The sequence below is a fragment of the Leptomonas pyrrhocoris genome (genome assembly GCF_001293395.1).
Source record: "Leptomonas pyrrhocoris isolate H10 chromosome Unknown, whole genome shotgun sequence".
Lineage (NCBI taxonomy): Eukaryota > Euglenozoa > Kinetoplastea > Trypanosomatida > Trypanosomatidae > Leptomonas > Leptomonas pyrrhocoris.
Window position 1 is genome coordinate 149,146 of NW_015438387.1, and position 21,808 is coordinate 170,953.

The 21,808-nt window shown below is 56.0% G+C and overlaps 12 protein-coding genes across 23 annotated transcripts in view; all 12 read right to left on the minus strand.

The window, feature by feature from the left end:
• Window positions 1–613, minus strand: part of ABB37_09398 (putative mitochondrial nitrilase) — a gene marked incomplete at its 3' end in the record, with an annotated part of 2,011 nt that extends 1,398 nt beyond the window's left edge. Inside the window, exon 1 of the mRNA XM_015808839.1 lies at window positions 1–613. This exon is cut by the window's left edge and continues 1,398 nt beyond it.
• A 696-nt stretch (window positions 614–1,309) lies between these two features.
• On the minus strand, window positions 1,310–1,927 carry ABB37_09399 (hypothetical protein; the record flags this gene model as incomplete). Of its 3 annotated transcripts, none has more annotated exons than XM_015808842.1 (1): window positions 1,310–1,927. In XM_015808842.1, exon 1 carries the CDS (start codon window positions 1,775–1,777, stop codon window positions 1,310–1,312), a length of 468 nt encoding a protein of 155 aa, XP_015652555.1. In that variant the 5' UTR covers window positions 1,778–1,927. The 3 variants fall into 3 exon arrangements, with proteins under 3 accessions (XP_015652555.1, XP_015652554.1, XP_015652553.1); XM_015808841.1 differs by having other exon boundaries at window positions 1,310–1,921; XM_015808840.1 differs by having other exon boundaries at window positions 1,310–1,916.
• A 977-nt stretch (window positions 1,928–2,904) lies between these two features.
• ABB37_09400 (hypothetical protein) lies at window positions 2,905–3,724 on the minus strand (the record flags this gene model as incomplete). Its single annotated transcript, XM_015808843.1, has 1 exon — window positions 2,905–3,724. Exon 1 carries the CDS (start codon window positions 3,658–3,660, stop codon window positions 2,905–2,907), a length of 756 nt encoding a protein of 251 aa, XP_015652556.1. The 5' UTR covers window positions 3,661–3,724.
• A 783-nt stretch (window positions 3,725–4,507) lies between these two features.
• On the minus strand, window positions 4,508–5,125 carry ABB37_09401 (hypothetical protein; the record flags this gene model as incomplete). 4 transcript variants are annotated; one of them, XM_015808847.1, is made up of 1 exon in its annotated part: window positions 4,508–5,125. In XM_015808847.1, the coding sequence occupies exon 1, from the start codon at window positions 4,973–4,975 to the stop codon at window positions 4,508–4,510; it is 468 nt and encodes a 155-aa protein (XP_015652560.1). In that variant the 5' UTR covers window positions 4,976–5,125. The 4 variants fall into 4 exon arrangements, with proteins under 4 accessions (XP_015652560.1, XP_015652559.1, XP_015652558.1 ...); XM_015808846.1 differs by having other exon boundaries at window positions 4,508–5,114; XM_015808845.1 differs by having other exon boundaries at window positions 4,508–5,059.
• A 977-nt stretch (window positions 5,126–6,102) lies between these two features.
• Window positions 6,103–6,922, minus strand: ABB37_09402 (hypothetical protein; the record flags this gene model as incomplete). Its single annotated transcript, XM_015808848.1, has 1 exon — window positions 6,103–6,922. The coding sequence occupies exon 1, from the start codon at window positions 6,856–6,858 to the stop codon at window positions 6,103–6,105; it is 756 nt and encodes a 251-aa protein (XP_015652561.1). The 5' UTR covers window positions 6,859–6,922.
• Window positions 6,923–7,705: 783 nt separating this feature from the next.
• On the minus strand, window positions 7,706–8,323 carry ABB37_09403 (hypothetical protein; the record flags this gene model as incomplete). Of its 2 annotated transcripts, none has more annotated exons than XM_015808850.1 (1): window positions 7,706–8,323. In XM_015808850.1, the coding sequence occupies exon 1, from the start codon at window positions 8,171–8,173 to the stop codon at window positions 7,706–7,708; it is 468 nt and encodes a 155-aa protein (XP_015652563.1). In that variant the 5' UTR covers window positions 8,174–8,323. The 2 variants fall into 2 exon arrangements, with proteins under 2 accessions (XP_015652563.1, XP_015652562.1); XM_015808849.1 differs by having other exon boundaries at window positions 7,706–8,312.
• A 977-nt stretch (window positions 8,324–9,300) lies between these two features.
• Window positions 9,301–10,120, minus strand: ABB37_09404 (hypothetical protein; the record flags this gene model as incomplete). 2 transcript variants are annotated; one of them, XM_015808852.1, is made up of 1 exon in its annotated part: window positions 9,301–10,120. In XM_015808852.1, exon 1 carries the CDS (start codon window positions 10,054–10,056, stop codon window positions 9,301–9,303), a length of 756 nt encoding a protein of 251 aa, XP_015652565.1. In that variant the 5' UTR covers window positions 10,057–10,120. The 2 variants fall into 2 exon arrangements, with proteins under 2 accessions (XP_015652565.1, XP_015652564.1); XM_015808851.1 differs by having other exon boundaries at window positions 9,301–10,108.
• Window positions 10,121–10,903: 783 nt separating this feature from the next.
• Window positions 10,904–11,525, minus strand: ABB37_09405 (hypothetical protein; the record flags this gene model as incomplete). 4 transcript variants are annotated; one of them, XM_015808856.1, is made up of 1 exon in its annotated part: window positions 10,904–11,525. In XM_015808856.1, exon 1 carries the CDS (start codon window positions 11,369–11,371, stop codon window positions 10,904–10,906), a length of 468 nt encoding a protein of 155 aa, XP_015652569.1. In that variant the 5' UTR covers window positions 11,372–11,525. The 4 variants fall into 4 exon arrangements, with proteins under 4 accessions (XP_015652569.1, XP_015652568.1, XP_015652567.1 ...); XM_015808855.1 differs by having other exon boundaries at window positions 10,904–11,521; XM_015808854.1 differs by having other exon boundaries at window positions 10,904–11,510.
• A 973-nt stretch (window positions 11,526–12,498) lies between these two features.
• Window positions 12,499–13,414, minus strand: ABB37_09406 (hypothetical protein; the record flags this gene model as incomplete). Of its 2 annotated transcripts, none has more annotated exons than XM_015808858.1 (1): window positions 12,499–13,414. In XM_015808858.1, exon 1 carries the CDS (start codon window positions 13,270–13,272, stop codon window positions 12,499–12,501), a length of 774 nt encoding a protein of 257 aa, XP_015652571.1. In that variant the 5' UTR covers window positions 13,273–13,414. The 2 variants fall into 2 exon arrangements, with proteins under 2 accessions (XP_015652571.1, XP_015652570.1); XM_015808857.1 differs by having other exon boundaries at window positions 12,499–13,389.
• A 1,211-nt stretch (window positions 13,415–14,625) lies between these two features.
• Window positions 14,626–15,814, minus strand: ABB37_09407 (putative NADP-dependent alcohol hydrogenase; the record flags this gene model as incomplete). The annotated part of the gene is made up of 1 exon (XM_015808859.1): window positions 14,626–15,814. The coding sequence occupies exon 1, from the start codon at window positions 15,676–15,678 to the stop codon at window positions 14,626–14,628; it is 1,053 nt and encodes a 350-aa protein (XP_015652572.1). The 5' UTR covers window positions 15,679–15,814.
• Window positions 15,815–16,858: 1,044 nt separating this feature from the next.
• Window positions 16,859–17,794, minus strand: ABB37_09408 (putative mitochondrial hypothetical protein; the record flags this gene model as incomplete). Its single annotated transcript, XM_015808860.1, has 1 exon — window positions 16,859–17,794. Exon 1 carries the CDS (start codon window positions 17,660–17,662, stop codon window positions 16,859–16,861), a length of 804 nt encoding a protein of 267 aa, XP_015652573.1. The 5' UTR covers window positions 17,663–17,794.
• A 760-nt stretch (window positions 17,795–18,554) lies between these two features.
• On the minus strand, window positions 18,555–20,954 carry ABB37_09409 (putative Syntaxin binding protein 1; the record flags this gene model as incomplete). Its single annotated transcript, XM_015808861.1, has 1 exon — window positions 18,555–20,954. One exon carries the CDS (start codon window positions 20,952–20,954, stop codon window positions 18,555–18,557), a length of 2,400 nt encoding a protein of 799 aa, XP_015652574.1.
• Between the last annotated feature and the right edge of the window lie 854 nt (window positions 20,955–21,808).

A 21,808-nucleotide genomic window follows, 5' to 3' on the forward strand; every position in this document is an offset into this window, starting at 1 on the left:
GCTCCGCACACGCCCAAGCGGCCGGCCTGGCCGCCCTGCCCAGCGCCGGGGGGCGGGGGCTGGCGCGCGGCCGAACGCGGCGGCAATAGGCAGTGACCGAAAAGCCGCGCAGCGAGAACGGCCGCGAAGACAAGCGGGAAAGCGCAACGGCAAGCGCGAGAAGCGGACGGCGCCGCGACGCAAAAACAAATGCGGGGGCACTCGGCTGTGCTGGGCGCCGTGCGTTCGACATTATTCGGCAGGTTCTTTTCCACACACATCGCCGAGCAGCGCACGAGAATAGAAGAATCGAGAGGTGCAAAGAGTCCGAGAGAGATGCATTAGCTGAGACCTGATTCCACCCTCCAAACTCGCGATGGACCTCCAATATATTATCCATTCACCCCGCGCAGCGTCCCGCTGCCAAACTTACCCCCTACAACGTCAGGGGGCGGTGGTGAACTGCACTTGGCGATTTCCTCTTTTTCCATTTCTAATAGGTAGCACTACCAACGAAGTGGCAAACAAGGGTCGTTGAATTGGTTAAACCCAAGGATCCCTGTCGTGGTGGGAAACCACGGGGGTGGGTGGGTGGAAAAGAAAAAACTCAAAAGTTGTGTGAGAACTTTGATTCTGCAAGTCCCAAAGATAAGGCGAAGGAGAAGAGCAAAGGAGAGTAGTAGAGGTAGAAAACATGTCATCAGCAAACGTCGGAGCCATTGTTCCTCATCCTCCTCGTATCATTCTTACTCTTTTCATCATTCCATTCTTTTCGTAAACTATCAAAAAAATAGGTGGACATACGACTTGCCATTTTGGTCGTATTACAACGGTGACCGCATCGTCGAGGTGCTTGTGGAGGACTTCGTGACGGACGAGTTCCTCGCGCAGCTGCGCAAGGTGAACGTGCCGTACATCTTTGCTGGCAAGTCCGCGCTGGACTGCCGCCTGGCGCTGGAGAAGCTGGGCAAGCTGTTCAAGACGGACACTGTGGTGTGCCACGGCGGCGGCACCCTCGCTGGCTCGCTGCTGGATGAGGGCTTGGTGAGCCAGCTCAGCTTGGTGCTGATGCCGGTGGTGTGTGGTGACCCGGACGCCGTTTCCCTGTTCAATCCGATGCCTGGCAAGAAGCTTCAGATGAAGGAGTTTGACCTGGAGCACGTGGAGAAGCTGGATGCTGGGTGCGTGTGGCTGCGCTACACACGCAAGGCGTGAGCAACAGCCCTGGTCACCACCCGTGTGACATTATTATATCCGTTGTACGTAACCTTAAAAAACGGAATCGTAATTTCTATTTATCTTCTCAATTTCTCTTATCAATTTCTCTTATTTATTTACCATAAGCTCTTCTCTCTCCAACTTCTACCACTATCGTAGTATGTTCGTGATCGTTACAACGACGACAGCACCAACAGCAATCGCAAAAAGGAAAGGGAAACCTCTCGTTGTATCGAATGTTCGTCTTCCAGCCAAGGCGACCGTGCGGGTCCAGCCAGGCGTAGTAATGGTTGCTGGGAGGTGCGGGGTTCGTCTCCAAGTCGGCGTGGAAGTCGCTGCGATCACCCTTCCGGTCGGAGACGGGGTAGTTCTCAGGGGACTCCAGGTCCACAGAAGTCTCCTTTGTCTTGCGCCCGACCAGGCACACCTGCGTCTTGGGCTTGAAGTACTCGTTGTCGATACGGTAAGCGGCACGGGCGAACGTACCCGGGTTTGAGAGCCGCGAGAAATCGCCGCTGATTTTACCATCCAAGGTGACCCCCATCTGGATGGCTGCGGTGACGGTGGAGGGAGTAGTCATTCGGAAGCTCGTTTGTAGCGCAGGTCTTGATCGAGAATGCAAGAGCAGCAAAGCAACAAAGCAGCAAAGAAGGCGTTGAGTGGCTTTTAGTGTTCAGCGTAGAAATCAGATGCAACGAAGGGCACGGAGAGGCTCGTGCTATTCTCATTCTTACCACAACGCAAAGGCCAGACAGAGGGCACACCAGAGGGAAGGGGACGAGAGGCAAAGGAGGGCGAAGAAAGGCGAGGTGCTTCAACACGCAGCTAAAAGAAACGGAACATGCAAAGCTGCAACGGAAGGAAAAAGCGTGCGGCGAGGCGCTGGAGTACGATCTCGCGCAGGTTGCTCTCCCTCTGATCAGCGTCGTCACCGGGAAGCACATATCCTTTCCCTCGTGCGCAGGAAAGGCTCGAAGAGGAGCCAGCGCTCGGCGGTAGGCATCCGCCACTTCGGGTGCAATTGCAGGCAAGGCCGCGCAGGCGGAGAGACGCCCCCGCTGCAGACCTCGTGCGTGCATCGTTCCGGACACCACACTTCGTGTCCGAAAAGAACTGCGAAAGTAGAAGAAAGAGTGTTCATTGCAGACAGGATGTCAATATGATGAGCGACACATACAATTCGCGCGCCGTGCAGCAGGCAAGAAATAGAGGGCACTGGGGGCCCCTACGAGAAAAGGGGAGGAGGGGTTGAAAAGATGAGATGCCGTCGTCTCTCCCCTTCCACGTCCCAGCAACGGCGTAGAGCACACGTTGACGGAGACGTTGGTTGAGAGCATCCGATCCCCCCTCCCCCAACCGTTTTCTTTCTTGCCGTTGTTGCTGAACGAGCAAACGACCACTGCTTTCCTAATGAAGCGCCACAGAACCCTTCCCGTTTGAAAAATGAAACGACCACGGGAAACATGTGTGGCACGTAGGTGGATGTCAGCGAGCAGAGGAAAGTGGAGGATGAGGGTGTGACGCAGTGGCGCGATGGGGCACGCAGAGCATCGATTGCAGTGGCTAATAACGCTGCCAGGCAGCGGTTCTCCCATGCCTTGAGCGTCTTCACAGGCACTCAGATTATGTAGAGAACCAGGGATGAAACATACGGTTTCAGTGAGTACAATAGAAAACAAACATTGGAGCGCAAAGCGACGCAGTAGGTTACGCTTTGCGGTTGTACCGGAGCCAGAGACCACCGTCAACAAGCTTCTCCACGTGCTCCAGGTCAAACTCAGCAATAGGCAGCTTCTTTCCGGGCATCGGATTGAACAGGGAAACGGCGTCCGGGTCACCGCTCACCGCTGGTAGCAAAATGAGGCTGAGGTGGTCCACCGCACCCTGTTCGAGGAAGCTGCCGTTGACCGTGCCGCCGCCGTGGCACACCACAGTGTCCGTCTTGAACAGCTTGCCCAGCTTCTCCAGCGCCAGGCGGCAGTCCAGCGCGGACTTGCCGAAGATGTACGGCACGTTCACCTTGCGCAGCTGCGCGAGGAACTCGTCCGTCACGAAGTCCTCCACAAGCACCTCGACGATGCGGTCACCGTTGTAAAAGGGAAAATCTTTTATGTAGACGGTATTCACCTTCCAGCCAAGACGACCGTGGGGGTCAATCGCGGTGAAATAGTGGTTCCCAGCTGGTGCGGGGTTCGTCTCCAAATCGGCGTGGAAGTCGCTGCGATCGCCCGCCTTGTCCAGGGCCGGATAGTTGTTTGGATTCTCCAGCGAGGCATGAGGCCCAATCGAGTTGCGTCCGCACAGACACACTTGCGTCTGGGGTTTAAGGAACTCGTTATCCACACGATAGTACTCCGACATCAACTGTGCGTGGTGTGGTGTCTCAAGAACGTCGCCGTTCGTCTTTCCATCCAAGCTGACGAGCATGTGCACCGTCAGGGCCGGAGAGGAGTGGGAGGGCATGGTGGAAAGGAGAGAAGGCGAAAGGCGTTGGAGTGGCGTGAAGCAAGTCTGCTGTGCGAAAGCCTGAAGAGACGAAGAAGGGAGTAGAAAAAAATACAGAGGGCAGCGACATGGAGAGAAGCGGGAAAGCGCAACGGCAAGCACGAGAAGCGGACGGCGCCGCGACGCAAAAACAAATGCGGGGGCACTCGGCTGTGCTGGGCGCCGTGCGGTCGACATTATTCGGCAGGTTCTGTTCCACACACATCGCCGAGCAGCGCACGAAAATATGAAGCGTGCGTCGGCGAGTTCACTGAGGGTAGAAAAAATAGGTGGACATACGACTTGCCATTTTGGTGGTATTACAACGGTGACCGCATCGTCGAGGTGCTTGTGGAGGACTTCGTGACGGACGAGTTCCTCGCGCAGCTGCGCAAGGTGAACGTGCCGTACATCTTTGCTGGCAAGTCCGCGCTGGACTGCCGCCTGGCGCTGGAGAAGCTGGGCAAGCTGTTCAAGACGGACACTGTGGTGTGCCACGGCGGCGGCACCCTCGCTGGCTCGCTGCTGGATGAGGGCTTGGTGAGCCAGCTCAGCTTGGTGCTGATGCCGGTGGTGTGTGGTGACCCGGACGCCGTTTCCCTGTTCAATCCGATGCCTGGCAAGAAGCTTCAGATGAAGGAGTTTGACCTGGAGCACGTGGAGAAGCTGGATGCTGGGTGCGTGTGGCTGCGCTACACACGCAAGGCGTGAGCAACAGCCCTGGTCACCACCCGTGTGACATTATTATATCCGTTGTACGTAACCTTAAAAAACGGAATCGTAATTTCTATTTATCTTCTCAATTTCTCTTATCAATTTCTCTTATTTATTTACCATAAGCTCTTCTCTCTCCAACTTCTACCACTATCGTAGTATGTTCGTGATCGTTACAACGACGACAGCACCAACAGCAATCGCAAAAAGGAAAGGTAAACCTCTCGATGTGTCGAATGTTCATCTTCCAGCCAAGGCGACCGTGCGGGTCCACCCAGGCCTGGTAATGGTTGCCGGGAGGTGCGGGGTTCGTCTCCAAGTCGGCGTGGAAGTCGCTGCGATCGCCCTTCCGGTCGGAGACGGGGTAGTTCTCAGGGGACTCCAGGTCTGCAAAGGTCTCCATGGACTGGCGCCCGACCAGGCACACCTGCGTCTTGGGCTTGAAGTACTCGTTGTCGATACGGTAGGCGGCACGGGCGAACGCGCGCGCGTTCGGGACTCGGATGAAATCGCCGCTGATTTTACCATCCAGGCTCATCCCCATCTGGATGGCAACGGTGACGGTGGGGGGAGAAGTCATTTGGAAGCTCGTTTGTAGCGCAGGTCTTGATCGAGAATGCAAGAGCAGCAAAGCAACAAAGCAGCAAAGAAGGCGTTGAGTGGCTTTTAGTGTTCAGCGTAGAAATCAGATGCAACGAAGGGCACGGAGAGGCTCGTGCTATTCTCATTCTTACCACAACGCAAAGGCCAGACAGAGGGCACACCAGAGGGAAGGGGACGAGAGGCAAAGGAGGGCGAAGAAAGGCGAGGTGCTTCAACACGCAGCTAAAAGAAACGGAACATGCAAAGCTGCAACGGAAGGAAAAAGCGTGCGGCGAGGCGCTGGAGTACGATCTCGCGCAGGTTGCTCTCCCTCTGATCAGCGTCGTCACCGGGAAGCACATATCCTTTCCCTCGTGCGCAGGAAAGGCTCGAAGAGGAGCCAGCGCTCGGCGGTAGGCATCCGCCACTTCGGGTGCAATTGCAGGCAAGGCCGCGCAGGCGGAGAGACGCCCCCGCTGCAGACCTCGTGCGTGCATCGTTCCGGACACCACACTTCGTGTCCGAAAAGAACTGCGAAAGTAGAAGAAAGAGTGTTCATTGCAGACAGGATGTCAATATGATGAGCGACACATACAATTCGCGCGCCGTGCAGCAGGCAAGAAATAGAGGGCACTGGGGGCCCCTACGAGAAAAGGGGAGGAGGGGTTGAAAAGATGAGATGCCGTCGTCTCTCCCCTTCCACGTCCCAGCAACGGCGTAGAGCACACGTTGACGGAGACGTTGGTTGAGAGCATCCGATCCCCCCTCCCCCAACCGTTTTCTTTCTTGCCGTTGTTGCTGAACGAGCAAACGACCACTGCTTTCCTAATGAAGCGCCACAGAACCCTTCCCGTTTGAAAAATGAAACGACCACGGGAAACATGTGTGGCACGTAGGTGGATGTCAGCGAGCAGAGGAAAGTGGAGGATGAGGGTGTGACGCAGTGGCGCGATGGGGCACGCAGAGCATCGATTGCAGTGGCTAATAACGCTGCCAGGCAGCGGTTCTCCCATGCCTTGAGCGTCTTCACAGGCACTCAGATTATGTAGAGAACCAGGGATGAAACATACGGTTTCAGTGAGTACAATAGAAAACAAACATTGGAGCGCAAAGCGACGCAGTAGGTTACGCTTTGCGGTTGTACCGGAGCCAGAGACCACCGTCAACAAGCTTCTCCACGTGCTCCAGGTCAAACTCAGCAATAGGCAGCTTCTTTCCGGGCATCGGATTGAACAGGGAAACGGCGTCCGGGTCACCGCTCACCGCTGGTAGCAAAATGAGGCTGAGGTGGTCCACCGCACCCTGTTCGAGGAAGCTGCCGTTGACCGTGCCGCCGCCGTGGCACACCACAGTGTCCGTCTTGAACAGCTTGCCCAGCTTCTCCAGCGCCAGGCGGCAGTCCAGCGCGGACTTGCCGAAGATGTACGGCACGTTCACCTTGCGCAGCTGCGCGAGGAACTCGTCCGTCACGAAGTCCTCCACAAGCACCTCGACGATGCGGTCACCGTTGTAAAAGGGAAAATCTTTTATGTAGACGGTATTCACCTTCCAGCCAAGACGACCGTGGGGGTCAATCGCGGTGAAATAGTGGTTCCCAGCTGGTGCGGGGTTCGTCTCCAAATCGGCGTGGAAGTCGCTGCGATCGCCCGCCTTGTCCAGGGCCGGATAGTTGTTTGGATTCTCCAGCGAGGCATGAGGCCCAATCGAGTTGCGTCCGCACAGACACACTTGCGTCTGGGGTTTAAGGAACTCGTTATCCACACGATAGTACTCCGACATCAACTGTGCGTGGTGTGGTGTCTCAAGAACGTCGCCGTTCGTCTTTCCATCCAAGCTGACGAGCATGTGCACCGTCAGGGCCGGAGAGGAGTGGGAGGGCATGGTGGAAAGGAGAGAAGGCGAAAGGCGTTGGAGTGGCGTGAAGCAAGTCTGCTGTGCGAAAGCCTGAAGAGACGAAGAAGGGAGTAGAAAAAAATACAGAGGGCAGCGACATGGAGAGAAGCGGGAAAGCGCAACGGCAAGCACGAGAAGCGGACGGCGCCGCGACGCAAAAACAAATGCGGGGGCACTCGGCTGTGCTGGGCGCCGTGCGGTCGACATTATTCGGCAGGTTCTGTTCCACACACATCGCCGAGCAGCGCACGAAAATATGAAGCGTGCGTCGGCGAGTTCACTGAGGGTAGAAAAAATAGGTGGACATACGACTTGCCATTTTGGTGGTATTACAACGGTGACCGCATCGTCGAGGTGCTTGTGGAGGACTTCGTGACGGACGAGTTCCTCGCGCAGCTGCGCAAGGTGAACGTGCCGTACATCTTTGCTGGCAAGTCCGCGCTGGACTGCCGCCTGGCGCTGGAGAAGCTGGGCAAGCTGTTCAAGACGGACACTGTGGTGTGCCACGGCGGCGGCACCCTCGCTGGCTCGCTGCTGGATGAGGGCTTGGTGAGCCAGCTCAGCTTGGTGCTGATGCCGGTGGTGTGTGGTGACCCGGACGCCGTTTCCCTGTTCAATCCGATGCCTGGCAAGAAGCTTCAGATGAAGGAGTTTGACCTGGAGCACGTGGAGAAGCTGGATGCTGGGTGCGTGTGGCTGCGCTACACACGCAAGGCGTGAGCAACAGCCCTGGTCACCACCCGTGTGACATTATTATATCCGTTGTACGTAACCTTAAAAAACGGAATCGTAATTTCTATTTATCTTCTCAATTTCTCTTATCAATTTCTCTTATTTATTTACCATAAGCTCTTCTCTCTCCAACTTCTACCACTATCGTAGTATGTTCGTGATCGTTACAACGACGACAGCACCAACAGCAATCGCAAAAAGGAAAGGTAAACCTCTCGATGTGTCGAATGTTCATCTTCCAGCCAAGGCGACCGTGCGGGTCCACCCAGGCCTGGTAATGGTTGCCGGGAGGTGCGGGGTTCGTCTCCAAGTCGGCGTGGAAGTCGCTGCGATCGCCCTTCCGGTCGGAGACGGGGTAGTTCTCAGGGGACTCCAGGTCTGCAAAGGTCTCCATGGACTGGCGCCCGACCAGGCACACCTGCGTCTTGGGCTTGAAGTACTCGTTGTCGATACGGTAGGCGGCACGGGCGAACGCGCGCGCGTTCGGGACTCGGATGAAATCGCCGCTGATTTTACCATCCAGGCTCATCCCCATCTGGATGGCAACGGTGACGGTGGGGGGAGAAGTCATTTGGAAGCTCGTTTGTAGCGCAGGTCTTGATCGAGAATGCAAGAGCAGCAAAGCAACAAAGCAGCAAAGAAGGCGTTGAGTGGCTTTTAGTGTTCAGCGTAGAAATCAGATGCAACGAAGGGCACGGAGAGGCTCGTGCTATTCTCATTCTTACCACAACGCAAAGGCCAGACAGAGGGCACACCAGAGGGAAGGGGACGAGAGGCAAAGGAGGGCGAAGAAAGGCGAGGTGCTTCAACACGCAGCTAAAAGAAACGGAACATGCAAAGCTGCAACGGAAGGAAAAAGCGTGCGGCGAGGCGCTGGAGTACGATCTCGCGCAGGTTGCTCTCCCTCTGATCAGCGTCGTCACCGGGAAGCACATATCCTTTCCCTCGTGCGCAGGAAAGGCTCGAAGAGGAGCCAGCGCTCGGCGGTAGGCATCCGCCACTTCGGGTGCAATTGCAGGCAAGGCCGCGCAGGCGGAGAGACGCCCCCGCTGCAGACCTCGTGCGTGCATCGTTCCGGACACCACACTTCGTGTCCGAAAAGAACTGCGAAAGTAGAAGAAAGAGTGTTCATTGCAGACAGGATGTCAATATGATGAGCGACACATACAATTCGCGCGCCGTGCAGCAGGCAAGAAATAGAGGGCACTGGGGGCCCCTACGAGAAAAGGGGAGGAGGGGTTGAAAAGATGAGATGCCGTCGTCTCTCCCCTTCCACGTCCCAGCAACGGCGTAGAGCACACGTTGACGGAGACGTTGGTTGAGAGCATCCGATCCCCCCTCCCCCAACCGTTTTCTTTCTTGCCGTTGTTGCTGAACGAGCAAACGACCACTGCTTTCCTAATGAAGCGCCACAGAACCCTTCCCGTTTGAAAAATGAAACGACCACGGGAAACATGTGTGGCACGTAGGTGGATGTCAGCGAGCAGAGGAAAGTGGAGGATGAGGGTGTGACGCAGTGGCGCGATGGGGCACGCAGAGCATCGATTGCAGTGGCTAATAACGCTGCCAGGCAGCGGTTCTCCCATGCCTTGAGCGTCTTCACAGGCACTCAGATTATGTAGAGAACCAGGGATGAAACATACGGTTTCAGTGAGTACAATAGAAAACAAACATTGGAGCGCAAAGCGACGCAGTAGGTTACGCTTTGCGGTTGTACCGGAGCCAGAGACCACCGTCAACAAGCTTCTCCACGTGCTCCAGGTCAAACTCAGCAATAGGCAGCTTCTTTCCGGGCATCGGATTGAACAGGGAAACGGCGTCCGGGTCACCGCTCACCGCTGGTAGCAAAATGAGGCTGAGGTGGTCCACCGCACCCTGTTCGAGGAAGCTGCCGTTGACCGTGCCGCCGCCGTGGCACACCACAGTGTCCGTCTTGAACAGCTTGCCCAGCTTCTCCAGCGCCAGGCGGCAGTCCAGCGCGGACTTGCCGAAGATGTACGGCACGTTCACCTTGCGCAGCTGCGCGAGGAACTCGTCCGTCACGAAGTCCTCCACAAGCACCTCGACGATGCGGTCACCGTTGTAAAAGGGAAAATCTTTTATGTAGACGGTATTCACCTTCCAGCCAAGACGACCGTGGGGGTCAATCGCGGTGAAATAGTGGTTCCCAGCTGGTGCGGGGTTCGTCTCCAAATCGGCGTGGAAGTCGCTGCGATCGCCCGCCTTGTCCAGGGCCGGATAGTTGTTTGGATTCTCCAGCGAGGCATGAGGCCCAATCGAGTTGCGTCCGCACAGACACACTTGCGTCTGGGGTTTAAGGAACTCGTTATCCACACGATAGTACTCCGACATCAACTGTGCGTGGTGTGGTGTCTCAAGAACGTCGCCGTTCGTCTTTCCATCCAAGCTGACGAGCATGTGCACCGTCAGGGCCGGAGAGGAGTGGGAGGGCATGGTGGAAAGGAGAGAAGGCGAAAGGCGTTGGAGTGGCGTGAAGCAAGTCTGCTGTGCGAAAGCCTGAAGAGACGAAGAAGGGAGTAGAAAAAAATACAGAGGGCAGCGACATGGAGAGAAGCGGGAAAGCGCAACGGCAAGCACGAGAAGCGGACGGCGCCGCGACGCAAAAACAAATGCGGGGGCACTCGGCTGTGCTGGGCGCCGTGCGGTCGACATTATTCGGCAGGTTCTGTTCCACACACATCGCCGAGCAGCGCACGAAAATATGAAGCGTGCGTCGGCGAGTTCACTGAGGGTAGAAAAAATAGGTGGACATACGACTTGCCATTTTGGTGGTATTACAACGGTGACCGCATCGTCGAGGTGCTTGTGGAGGACTTCGTGACGGACGAGTTCCTCGCGCAGCTGCGCAAGGTGAACGTGCCGTACATCTTTGCTGGCAAGTCCGCGCTGGACTGCCGCCTGGCGCTGGAGAAGCTGGGCAAGCTGTTCAAGACGGACACTGTGGTGTGCCACGGCGGCGGCACCCTCGCTGGCTCGCTGCTGGATGAGGGCTTGGTGAGCCAGCTCAGCTTGGTGCTGATGCCGGTGGTGTGTGGTGACCCGGACGCCGTTTCCCTGTTCAATCCGATGCCTGGCAAGAAGCTTCAGATGAAGGAGTTTGACCTGGAGCACGTGGAGAAGCTGGATGCTGGGTGCGTGTGGCTGCGCTACACACGCAAGGCGTGAGCAACAGCCCTGGTCACCACCCGTGTGACATTATTATATCCGTTGTACGTAACCTTAAAAAACGGAATCGTAATTTCTATTTATCTTCTCAATTTCTCTTATCAATTTCTCTTATTTATTTACCATAAGCTCTTCTCTCTCCAACTTCTACCACTATCGTAGTATGTTCGTGATCGTTACAACGACGACAGCACCAACAGCAATCGCAAAAAGGAAAGGTAAACCTCTCGATGTGTCGAATGTTCATCTTCCAGCCAAGGCGACCGTGCGGGTCCACCCAGGCCTGGTAATGGTTGCCGGGAGGTGCGGGGTTCGTCTCCAAGTCGGCGTGGAAGTCGCTGCGATCGCCCTTCCGGTCGGAGACGGGGTAGTTCTCAGGGGACTCCAGGTCTGCAAAGGTCTCCATGGACTGGCGCCCGACCAGGCACACCTGCGTCTTGGGCTTGAAGTACTCGTTGTCGATACGGTAGGCGGCACGGGCGAACGCGCGCGCGTTCGGGACTCGGATGAAATCGCCGCTGATTTTACCATCCAGGCTCATCCCCATCTGGATGGCAACGGTGACGGTGGGGGGAGAAGTCATTTGGAAGCTCGTTTGTAGCGCAGGTCTTGATCGAGAATGCAAGAGCAGCAAAGCAACAAAGCAGCAAAGAAGGCGTTGAGTGGCTTTTAGTGTTCAGCGTAGAAATCAGATGCAACGAAGGGCACGGAGAGGCTCGTGCTATTCTCATTCTTACCACAACGCAAAGGCCAGACAGAGGGCACACCAGAGGGAAGGGGACGAGAGGCAAAGGAGGGCGAAGAAAGGCGAGGTGCTTCAACACGCAGCTAAAAGAAACGGAACATGCAAAGCTGCAACGGAAGGAAAAAGCGTGCGGCGAGGCGCTGGAGTACGATCTCGCGCAGGTTGCTCTCCCTCTGATCAGCGTCGTCACCGGGAAGCACATATCCTTTCCCTCGTGCGCAGGAAAGGCTCGAAGAGGAGCCAGCGCTCGGCGGTAGGCATCCGCCACTTCGGGTGCAATTGCAGGCAAGGCCGCGCAGGCGGAGAGACGCCCCCGCTGCAGACCTCGTGCGTGCATCGTTCCGGACACCACACTTCGTGTCCGAAAAGAACTGCGAAAGTAGAAGAAAGAGTGTTCATTGCAGACAGGATGTCAATATGATGAGCGACACATACAATTCGCGCGCCGTGCAGCAGGCAAGAAATAGAGGGCACTGGGGGCCCCTACGAGAAAAGGGGAGGAGGGGTTGAAAAGATGAGATGCCGTCGTCTCTCCCCTTCCACGTCCCAGCAACGGCGTAGAGCACACGTTGACGGAGACGTTGGTTGAGAGCATCCGATCCCCCCTCCCCCAACCGTTTTCTTTCTTGCCGTTGTTGCTGAACGAGCAAACGACCACTGCTTTCCTAATGAAGCGCCACAGAACCCTTCCCGTTTGAAAAATGAAACGACCACGGGAAACATGTGTGGCACGTAGGTGGATGTCAGCGAGCAGAGGAAAGTGGAGGATGAGGGTGTGACGCAGTGGCGCGATGGGGCACGCAGAGCATCGATTGCAGTGGCTAATAACGCTGCCAGGCAGCGGTTCTCCCATGCCTTGAGCGTCTTCACAGGCACTCAGATTATGTAGAGAACCAGGGATGAAACATACGGTTTCAGTGAGTACAATAGAAAACAAACATTGGAGCGCAAAGCGACGCAGTAGGTTACGCTTTGCGGTTGTACCGGAGCCAGAGACCACCGTCAACAAGCTTCTCCACGTGCTCCAGGTCAAACTCAGCAATAGGCAGCTTCTTTCCGGGCATCGGATTGAACAGGGAAACGGCGTCCGGGTCACCGCTCACCGCTGGTAGCAAAATGAGGCTGAGGTGGTCCACCGCACCCTGTTCGAGGAAGCTGCCGTTGACCGTGCCGCCGCCGTGGCACACCACAGTGTCCGTCTTGAACAGCTTGCCCAGCTTCTCCAGCGCCAGGCGGCAGTCCAGCGCGGACTTGCCGAAGATGTACGGCACGTTCACCTTGCGCAGCTGCGCGAGGAACTCGTCCGTCACGAAGTCCTCCACAAGCACCTCGACGATGCGGTCACCGTTGTAAAAGGGAAAATCTTTTATGTAGACGGTATTCACCTTCCAGCCAAGACGACCGTGGGGGTCAATCGCGGTGAAATAGTGGTTCCCAGCTGGTGCGGGGTTCGTCTCCAAATCGGCGTGGAAGTCGCTGCGATCGCCCGCCTTGTCCAGGGCCGGATAGTTGTTTGGATTCTCCAGCGAGGCATGAGGCCCAATCGAGTTGCGTCCGCACAGACACACTTGCGTCTGGGGTTTAAGGAACTCGTTATCCACACGATAGTACTCCGACATCAACTGTGCGTGGTGTGGTGTCTCAAGAACGTCGCCGTTCGTCTTTCCATCCAAGCTGACGAGCATGTGCACCGTGAGACGCACGTGGCGCTGCTTCTCCGCGCTGTGGCTCTGCGGCATCGTGTCAGTTCTGCCACAATAAGGTGGAAGGCCTCTAGTTTCAGGGACTGGTGAAAACCGATGTGTGTGTGTGTGTGTGTGTGTGTGCTAGGTGACTGAATAGCAGTTGCACAGGACTCAGCAGGTAATAACGGTATATTTCTTTTACGAAAGTGAAGGGAAAATGGTGAAACGTAGGGTTCACAGTGAAGTAGGCGGAAGGAGCATCTCAGCAGAAAAAAACAAAGGGACAGCGTCTTCTTGGTGCGGCGAGTGTGTGTGTGTGTGTGTGTGTGTGTGTGCACGCCACTCACCAACGCACAACAGAGTTCGTCAGCGCGTGACAGAGAGCAAAGCATCTCAACAACAAAAAAAAACGGGCGACATGGACTGCAATGTAACTACTTCTTGCTCCCCTGCCGGCAACTAAAGGTTCTTCAACTACAGATCAATCTTGCAGGTCACGATTATGGTGGTCATCTCTCTACTGAATATGACATTATTTTTCACGCCTTGCGCAGCGTATACCAACAGGAGTTCCGCTAAGGTGCAACAGCACCGATACGGAGAGGTTGAGAGAACAGTGTGGATTCTCGCACGCACACAAAGCCGAAGCAAATGGCTCACAACGTAGCGCTCAGCGCTCAGGCCAACCGCGTACCGCAGAAACAATTCCCACAGAACGCAGTACAAGACAGGGAAGAAAACAAGAAAACCTTATATATATAGAGGAGTGTATTTCTGCAAGAACTAGAGTTAATACGAACCCAACTTATGAATGTATATTATTGTGACCCCTGATGAGTGTCGCGGCGCTTCGTGCGCCTCACCGCTCTCGGCCCTCCTGAAGCGTCACGTTCTTCGTGGACTTCTTGGAGCGGCACCGTTATCATTACAGCAGTAGACGAACGCGCTGGCCCAAAGTATATATAAAGAAAAGACGTTGGAAACATGGATTTCTGTATGTAACTTAGACAAACGATGTTAAAGATCCGTCGGCCGTTCTACGTCAAATGTCTCCAGTGAAGAGCTGACGTATGTACAGAGAACGGCAGGTAGGATCAGCAAAAGAGAAAGAAGAGAAGAACAACAAAAGCTATTCGAGTGGAAAACAACGTGGTCGGAGAACGAAACGTGGCTAAGTACCGCTCGAGGGTGTACCCAACAGGAAGAACCCCCTTGTGTCACACCGACAAACGTGCGTCGGAGTGTCCTCTCACACAAAGGTGGGGAGGGGGAATCCGGTGAAGCAAGAAAACATAATTGAGATGCACAGCTGGACGTTGTCGCACATGAACGATTGCGGCACCATACGTTGAAGAAGCATCGAATACCAGCAGTGTGACACGACCACCGGCAACAAAACAAGCGCCTCTACTGCTGCTTCAGGGTGGCGAGATCGATGACGAAGCGGTAGTGGACGTCGCTCTTCAGCATGCGCTCGTAGGCCTCGTTGATGTAGGAGATGTCGATCTTCTCCACATCGCACACGATGTTGTGCTTGCCGCAGAAGTCCAGCATCTCCTGCGTCTCGGCGATGCCGCCGATGCAGGAGCCGGCGACGCTCCTGCGAGCCAGGATCAACTGGAAGGGCTGCAGCGCCGGGTGCGGGTGCTCGGGTGCGCCGACCAGCACGTGGGTGCCGTCCACCTTGAGCGTGTCCACATACGGGGCCAGGTCGTGCGCGGTGCCAACAGTGTCGATGATGAGATCCAGCTTGCGTTTGTAGGCGGCCATCTGCGCGGGGTCCTTGGAGATGACCACGTTGTGCGCACCGAGCTGCTTCGCCGCCTCCACCTTGTTGGCCGATGTCGTGAACACCGTCACCTCGGCACCCATGGCGTGCGCCAGCTTCACGGCCATGTGGCCCAGGCCGCCAAGGCCCACCACGCCCACGTGGCTGCCCGACTTCACCCCCCAGTGACGCAGCGGCGAGTACGTCGTGATGCCAGCGCACAGCAGCGGCGCGGCGGCGCACAGGTCCAGGTTGTCGGGGATGCGCAGCACGAACTCCTCGCGCACCACGACGTGGTCCGTGTAGCCACCCATCGTCATACCGTCCTCCGTCTGCGAATTGTAGGTTTGGGTGTTACCGTTCGCGCAGTAGTTCTCCAGGCCCTCGCAGCACTCCTTGCACTTCAGGCACGAGTCCACCATGCAGCCCACGCCGACGCGGTCGCCCACCTTGTACTTGGCCACCTTGCTGCCCACCGCCGTCACGTGGCCCACGATCTCGTGTCCGGGGATCATCGGGAACGTCGTGCCGGCCCATTCGTTGCGCACCGTGTGCAGGTCGCTGTGGCATACACCGCAGTACTCGATCTTGATGCTCACATCGTTGGGCCGCGGGTCGCGACGCTTGATGGCCATGTACTGCAGCGGGCTCTTGGCCGACACCGCACCCCATCCGCACGCTTTCGACGGCATTGCTGATGCTGAGGTGTGGAAAAAGAGGTATGTTATTCTTTGAATTTACGAAGGGTTAAAATGAGGTTTAGGAAAATAGTGAAAAAAGACGCGTCGCTGAAAGACGGAGGGAACACAGGTCTTAGAGAGATTACTCTGTGCGCGGTGATGTCGCGGAGAAGAAAAGTGGGGCGCGGAAGCGAGCATGGGGAGGAGGGGGGGGGGGAATGAAAAGAGAAACAATGGTAATAATATGAGAAATCGCATGATGGTGAGCCGGTGGTGCCAGTAGGGGAAGAGAGGAGTTAGTCCTTGTTTGAGCGAAAGCAAACACCCGGGCAGAACGGTGCTCTCGACGGATTCGGTTCTAGGAGCAGCGGTACAGAAAGCAGAGGTGTGGCTGCCCCATGCAAGTTTTAAACGGCTAATTGTGTCGTCGGCGGATGATAAAAGCGGTCCCTTGCTTGTGGCTCTCGCATAGCTGCACAGGTCTTCCCCACGAGCCGCGCTTCTTTGAGCGGATAAGAAGAACGTTGTTTGTGGCTGCTTGGTTGTCCGTGAGCTACTCGGCGAAGAACGTTCCGCTCTGCGAGAGGTGGGAAGGTCAGGGAAGCAGTGAGAAGGCCGAGAGGGAACACGCAGCACCGCACAGGCAGACTGCCTGCCAGGATAGGTCAACGAAAATGCGTCGTCGACACCTCTCTCGCGCTACTCTACCGTTGTTCAAAAGAACAAAAAAAAAAGACAGCTACAGCCGCAACGGCAGTTCCCTCGCATAGCACCTTCCTTCGCCGGAGGGATGACACTGTGATGTACACAGCACACAAAAACTGTGGATGATACGGGGGGTATGAAGGAAAACGGTGGTGTGTTATGTGAGCAACCCCCTTCCCTACGCGCCTTGCCAACAAACACGTGAAAGCGCGTGGAAACGCGCAGCATCACCACCACCACAAGAACATGCAAATCTGATGTTGTTTAACGCCAGCCTCTCCTCTCTCCTCATCAAACAGACTCAGCAACACACAGCAATCCGCCATGAACACACTGCAGTGCTCATTCAAACACAAACACTAAAAATGAGAAAGACACCAGAAGGAAGTTGGTGCGCGAGAGAGACGAATGACTGGCTTGGTCAATTCTTCCGTACCCGCACAACAGCGACAAAGAAGCCGATGCACCACGCGAGTTTCTTCCCTTCCTACACCTTCGCGGAGTAGTGCTGCGATCCATCGTTGTCATCCCCCGCGGGACCGCCGCCCCCCGCCTCCCCATCCCCGCCAGGCGCCGACGCGTCCATTGGAAGGTCTGGCAGCACACCACGGTCTTTCAGCAGGCGCTCGACAAACTCAGGTGGGTTGGGGGCGTCATAAAACGGGTACGCCTTCACGCGGTACGATGACGGGTCCACCGGGACCTCCGTGCCGATGCTTGGCGGCGGCGGCACCACCGCGTCAAACGGCACCGCCGCCGCCTCCTCGTACTCCATGTGCCAGCCGGGGGTGTCCGCGAAATTGATTTCTACCGGGCGTGTCGTCGACTCACCGTGGAAGGTAATGTAGCCGTACGCCGTGCCTTTGCTCCCTTCGCGATTAAATTCAATGGCGGCGAGAGTGATGTACTTATCGTAGGTGCCTTGACGCCACTCCTCGCGGTAAAACTTCTGCCCACGGCCGTGGTAGCGAGTCTGCGAGGCAATTTGAAAAACATTAGAGCCCGTGGAGATGTTGAAGGCGCGGGTGGCCACCGTTGCCTTGAGCACCTCCAGCGGGTCAACCTGCGCCGCGCGATCAATGTGATCGAGTTCGACTAACTTGCTGCCGTCGAGCACTAACTTGTCCTTGTTGTTGAGCACGACGCCCGGAACGTACTCCTGCGCCGCTGTCCACGGCATGCGTTGGCGGTGCGGCTCGGGAGACAGTCGCATGCCTTTGCTGCCGAGCGTCATGGAGCTGCCCCCGTTGAGGGAGTCGCGGGCTAGCACACGAGTTGCGCGATAAAGCATGGAAAACAACAAATGTGTGTGATTTGAAGAAGAAAAGATGTTTGCGGACGTCACCGCTACCGAGCAAACCCGCAAAGAAACGGACTTACCTGTCGCTCGTGCGTTTCTGCTGGTTGGTTTCCCTTTTGTTTCTATGGTGGGAGTGGACAGACCAAAAAATACAAATGAAGGAAATCGTTGTTGGAAAAGAAGAGAAGTTTGGCGAAGACACGCGAAAGACTCTACGCAAGAAAAGAAAAGGAGGGGGTTGCCTCGACGGTCTCTTAACAGGTAGCAGAGCACACGACGACGTTCACTCATGTGGGGGAGGGGGGGGGAGAGAGCCCATTAAGATGACCTGCGCGCGAGAAGCAAAACAAAAAGGCTGCAGCGCCACATGAAGTCCGCCCACGCAGTGCATCGCTGAAGAATGATTTTCAGCTCTTGGAGCTTGGAAAAAAATATAATTCTTTCCGTCTTTTCTCTGCTTCTTTGCCGCCTCGAATCGAGGACATCGCTTCAAGCAGCAGCAACAACAAAAAAGGCGGCGAGGTCAAAAGTAATCATGAGCAAGCGCACATGCACAGTGAGTATGAAAGTAGCAACAAAAAACACCGACTCGAAGCGTCGAATATCGTCAACAAACACGAAGACAGAGAGGGGTGGATGCGGTTGCAGGTTAAATAAGCGGGGTGGCCTTCGCTTTTTTTTTTTGGGGGGGGGGTTGATGTCAAGGGAGAGAAAGAAAGAAAAAAGTGAAAGGGTGGTCTCGCATAAAGCGCCGGAGAGCAACCAAAAACCAACGCGCCGAGAGAAGAAAGAGAAAGAAACACAAAATATCGAGCAACATTGGAATAAGAGTTAAACCATTGTGAAGAGCGCTCTCCATCCACGACTTCACCATTTTTTTTTTTCACCGCAAAGAGGTCAGCGCCGACAGAAACACTGCAGGCGTCAACAGCGACGTACCGCCCACCATCGTCTCCGTGCGAGTCAGCAGCGAGATTTCGTAGCCTGCGCGGGCCTCGCCAAACGTGGCGCCGCCCAAAACAAACAGCACCACCCGCTGACGACTCTTCAACGCATACTGGCCCTCATGACCAAGATCCAGCGTGACGTTTGTTTCCCCATCGGGGCCGCCCATCGCCCCGGTATGGTTCGCCGCATCGTTGCCGTACACGCCTGAGCGCAAGGTGCGTCGCCGCTGTACGGCGCCGGCGGCAGCCGTGCCCCGACCCGCGTTCGCCACGCTGGCGAGTCCGGCCCCGCTGACACCGGTGAAGAAAGGGAAGTCTGCCGGGCTCAGGGTGTTGTGAACGGCTGCATTGAGAATCAGGTAGGCTTGATTGTGGAACGTGTCGGCGGCGCTGCTGTTGCCGCCGCTACTCGTGGGGGATCCCGAACGGCTTGGATTCGTTTCGTGCCTTGTAGTTCGATTGGTGCGCAGGGAGCGTCGCATGAGCACCCCGAGCGTGTTGCCTCTGTTGTTGGGGCTGCTTGCCTTATCGCTGCCACCACCACCCTCCGCTTTCTCCTGGGGCAGCTGGCCCATGCGGGAGATGAACATGTTCAGGCTGTTGCACCGGTCCGCCTCGCTGGTGAGAGCCGTCTCCTGCAGCAGCATCAGCTTCTTCGCCTCGGTGAACTCGCGGGTGTTGGTGGCGGCACACAGGAGCAGCAGCAGCCGCGCTCGGACAGGCAGCGGCAGCGACACGTCCGCGGCGAGACGGTGGACGCTGTCGTACACCTCCTTAAAAGAGTGCCGGCCGGTGGCCATGTCCTGCTCCACCTCGCACACCTCCGCGAGCTTCTGCTGCTTGTACAGCTCCATCATCTTGGTGCACATGTCAATATGCACGGAGAGCTTTGCCTGGCGTTCCTGGAACTCTGGCAGGGCGCGGATGGCGCTGCCCACGTCCGCCAGTTTGTTGCCGCCTGCCGCTATGTTGCCGCTCATGCCTTTTGCCAAGGCAGGATTGGCGTCGATGAGCTCCTGCAACTTCCGCGGAAAGTCCTCGAGACACGCAGTGAAAAAGCGGTGGCGGTACTGGCACCAGTACGGGTCCTGTTCGTCAATCGGGCAACTACGCGTGCCTTCTTGGCCGCCGCGTCCTTCGAAGGTTTGCCGATAAATTCCGTTTTCCAGCGGCATCAGATCGTTGAGGAGGCACTGATACGTGCGCTCGTGCAGGAGGGGCTCGACGGCGTCGAAGGAGCGGTCAACGAGAATCAGCAGAGGAGGCTCTTCCGGCTGCGCCGCGCCGCCGCCGTTTGCACTGGACAGGCGGAACGCGGATGGGTTGCCGCGCGCGGCGGCGTTGACTTGCTCTGCGAAGAGCCGCGCCACCTGCTGCGCTAGTCGGCTCGTCCCTTGGTAGCGCACCGTGGGCACGCCGGCGCCGATGGTGAAGAAGACAGATACAAGACGCCGCGCCGTTTGCCCGAGGATGTTCTCGCGGCCGCCTGCGAGAGCCACATCTGGAGGAAAGAGTTTCTGGATGTCGCCCTGCATCCCAAAAGAAAAGAGGAGCGTCTCGGGAACGGCGAAGTCGAGCAGCATGTCCTTGCATGTCTTTAGCGCCTCCACCAGACGCGACTCAGATGCCATCAGCTGAAGTAAGTTGTCGGGCGCTGGTGAGGTGAAGAAGACGTGGGCCTCGCGGTATGTGCTTTTGAGCGACCAGTCCTGCATCACCCGACGCACCGACTCCTCGGTGGGCTCGATTAGGTAGATGGCGGCGCTGCTCAGCACAGGCTGCCGAGGCAGTCCGAGATCCTCGACTAAGGTCACGCCGTGGTCCATCAAGTCGTGCATGCGCACGCAAATGCTGAGAATCTCTGCCCCTTTGTTGTCGCAGATGAGGATGTTGTAACCGCCAGGAACGCTATCGAGCATATCGGTGAAGATGCGCTGCTTTACGCAGCCCAGAAGGCCTCCGCGGACGATGGTAGTTTCCTTGGAAAGCACCGCGCGTGCGGTCTTCGCGTTAGTGGGCATGGCTCCCGCAGAGCCCACAGGAGAGGCGGGCATCGTCGGCGAGGCTGCATCGCTTGCCTGCCCATCCGCTGCTAAGGCGGTGCCGGGGCGAAGCATTGATGTATATATGAAAATGAATATCAAAGCAATGAAGAAAACAAAAAAAAAGTTTAAGTTTCTTTCTAGGTAGTATTCGGCTCTTCCACGGCGCGGGATAGCTAAAGAGGAAAAAGAGAAGAGGCCGAGAAAAGGGAGAAGAACAACGCGCGATAGGAAACGAACCATTTTTCGGCCGATGGGGGAAAGAATCTTGCAGCGAGGTTGCAGTATCAACATGGGAAGCGGCGTTAAACTTACGAGACGATAGTCGGATTTTGGGAGAGAGCACAGTTTTAAGGTGAGTTTTCCCTCTCGCTCTCCGACGAACAGTACGACGTGCAACCAACGTTTTAATTTGACAACGAAGAAAGAAAGCAAGCAACCTCCGCCAGTGCACTACCCGCGACGGATCGGGCACCACGATTGTTGATCTCTCGTTTGCCGTGACTGTTTGTGCGTTTGCTTGGTAACGCGTGCCGCGTGCGCGGTCAGCTGCTAATACATGCACGCCACTTAAAAGCTAAGAGTAAAAACTGATAGTACAAGACAAAGCCTCTGCGGTGTGCGATAATTGCATCGTTGTGCGTGCGTGTGTGTGTGTGTGTGTGTGTGCACCGTGTTCGTGAAGTGAACACTGCAGGATACATCCATCAGGGAAACGAGCAAAGCATAGTAATCATAAGCAGCACTTCGTCTAAGGTGATACAATTTACCAACAAAAGGGAGAAACACTGGCACAGGTGAAAATGCCTTTTACGGACAAAACTCCTGCCGAAGCCTCAGCAATAATTGTTCTTACCAACCGAGTAAACTACTTCATTGTGTTGCTACATATATACATGACGCCAAGAACCGTATCGAAACTCAAACATACTAAAAGTACAGGGCAGCCGAGCTGCAGCTGCAAAAACTGAAGCCGTCTAGGAACCTTCCGTGGGCATCCTTTTGAAGGTTTTTTCATATGAGTGAAGAGCGAAAAAATTAAGTAGGACCAGCTATTAATTCAGCAAGACGAGAATGAAAAGAACAGCGAGAGAAACATGCATTTTCTCCACTTTTTTTTTACATCAGTAATGAAAGGCAAAGAAGCA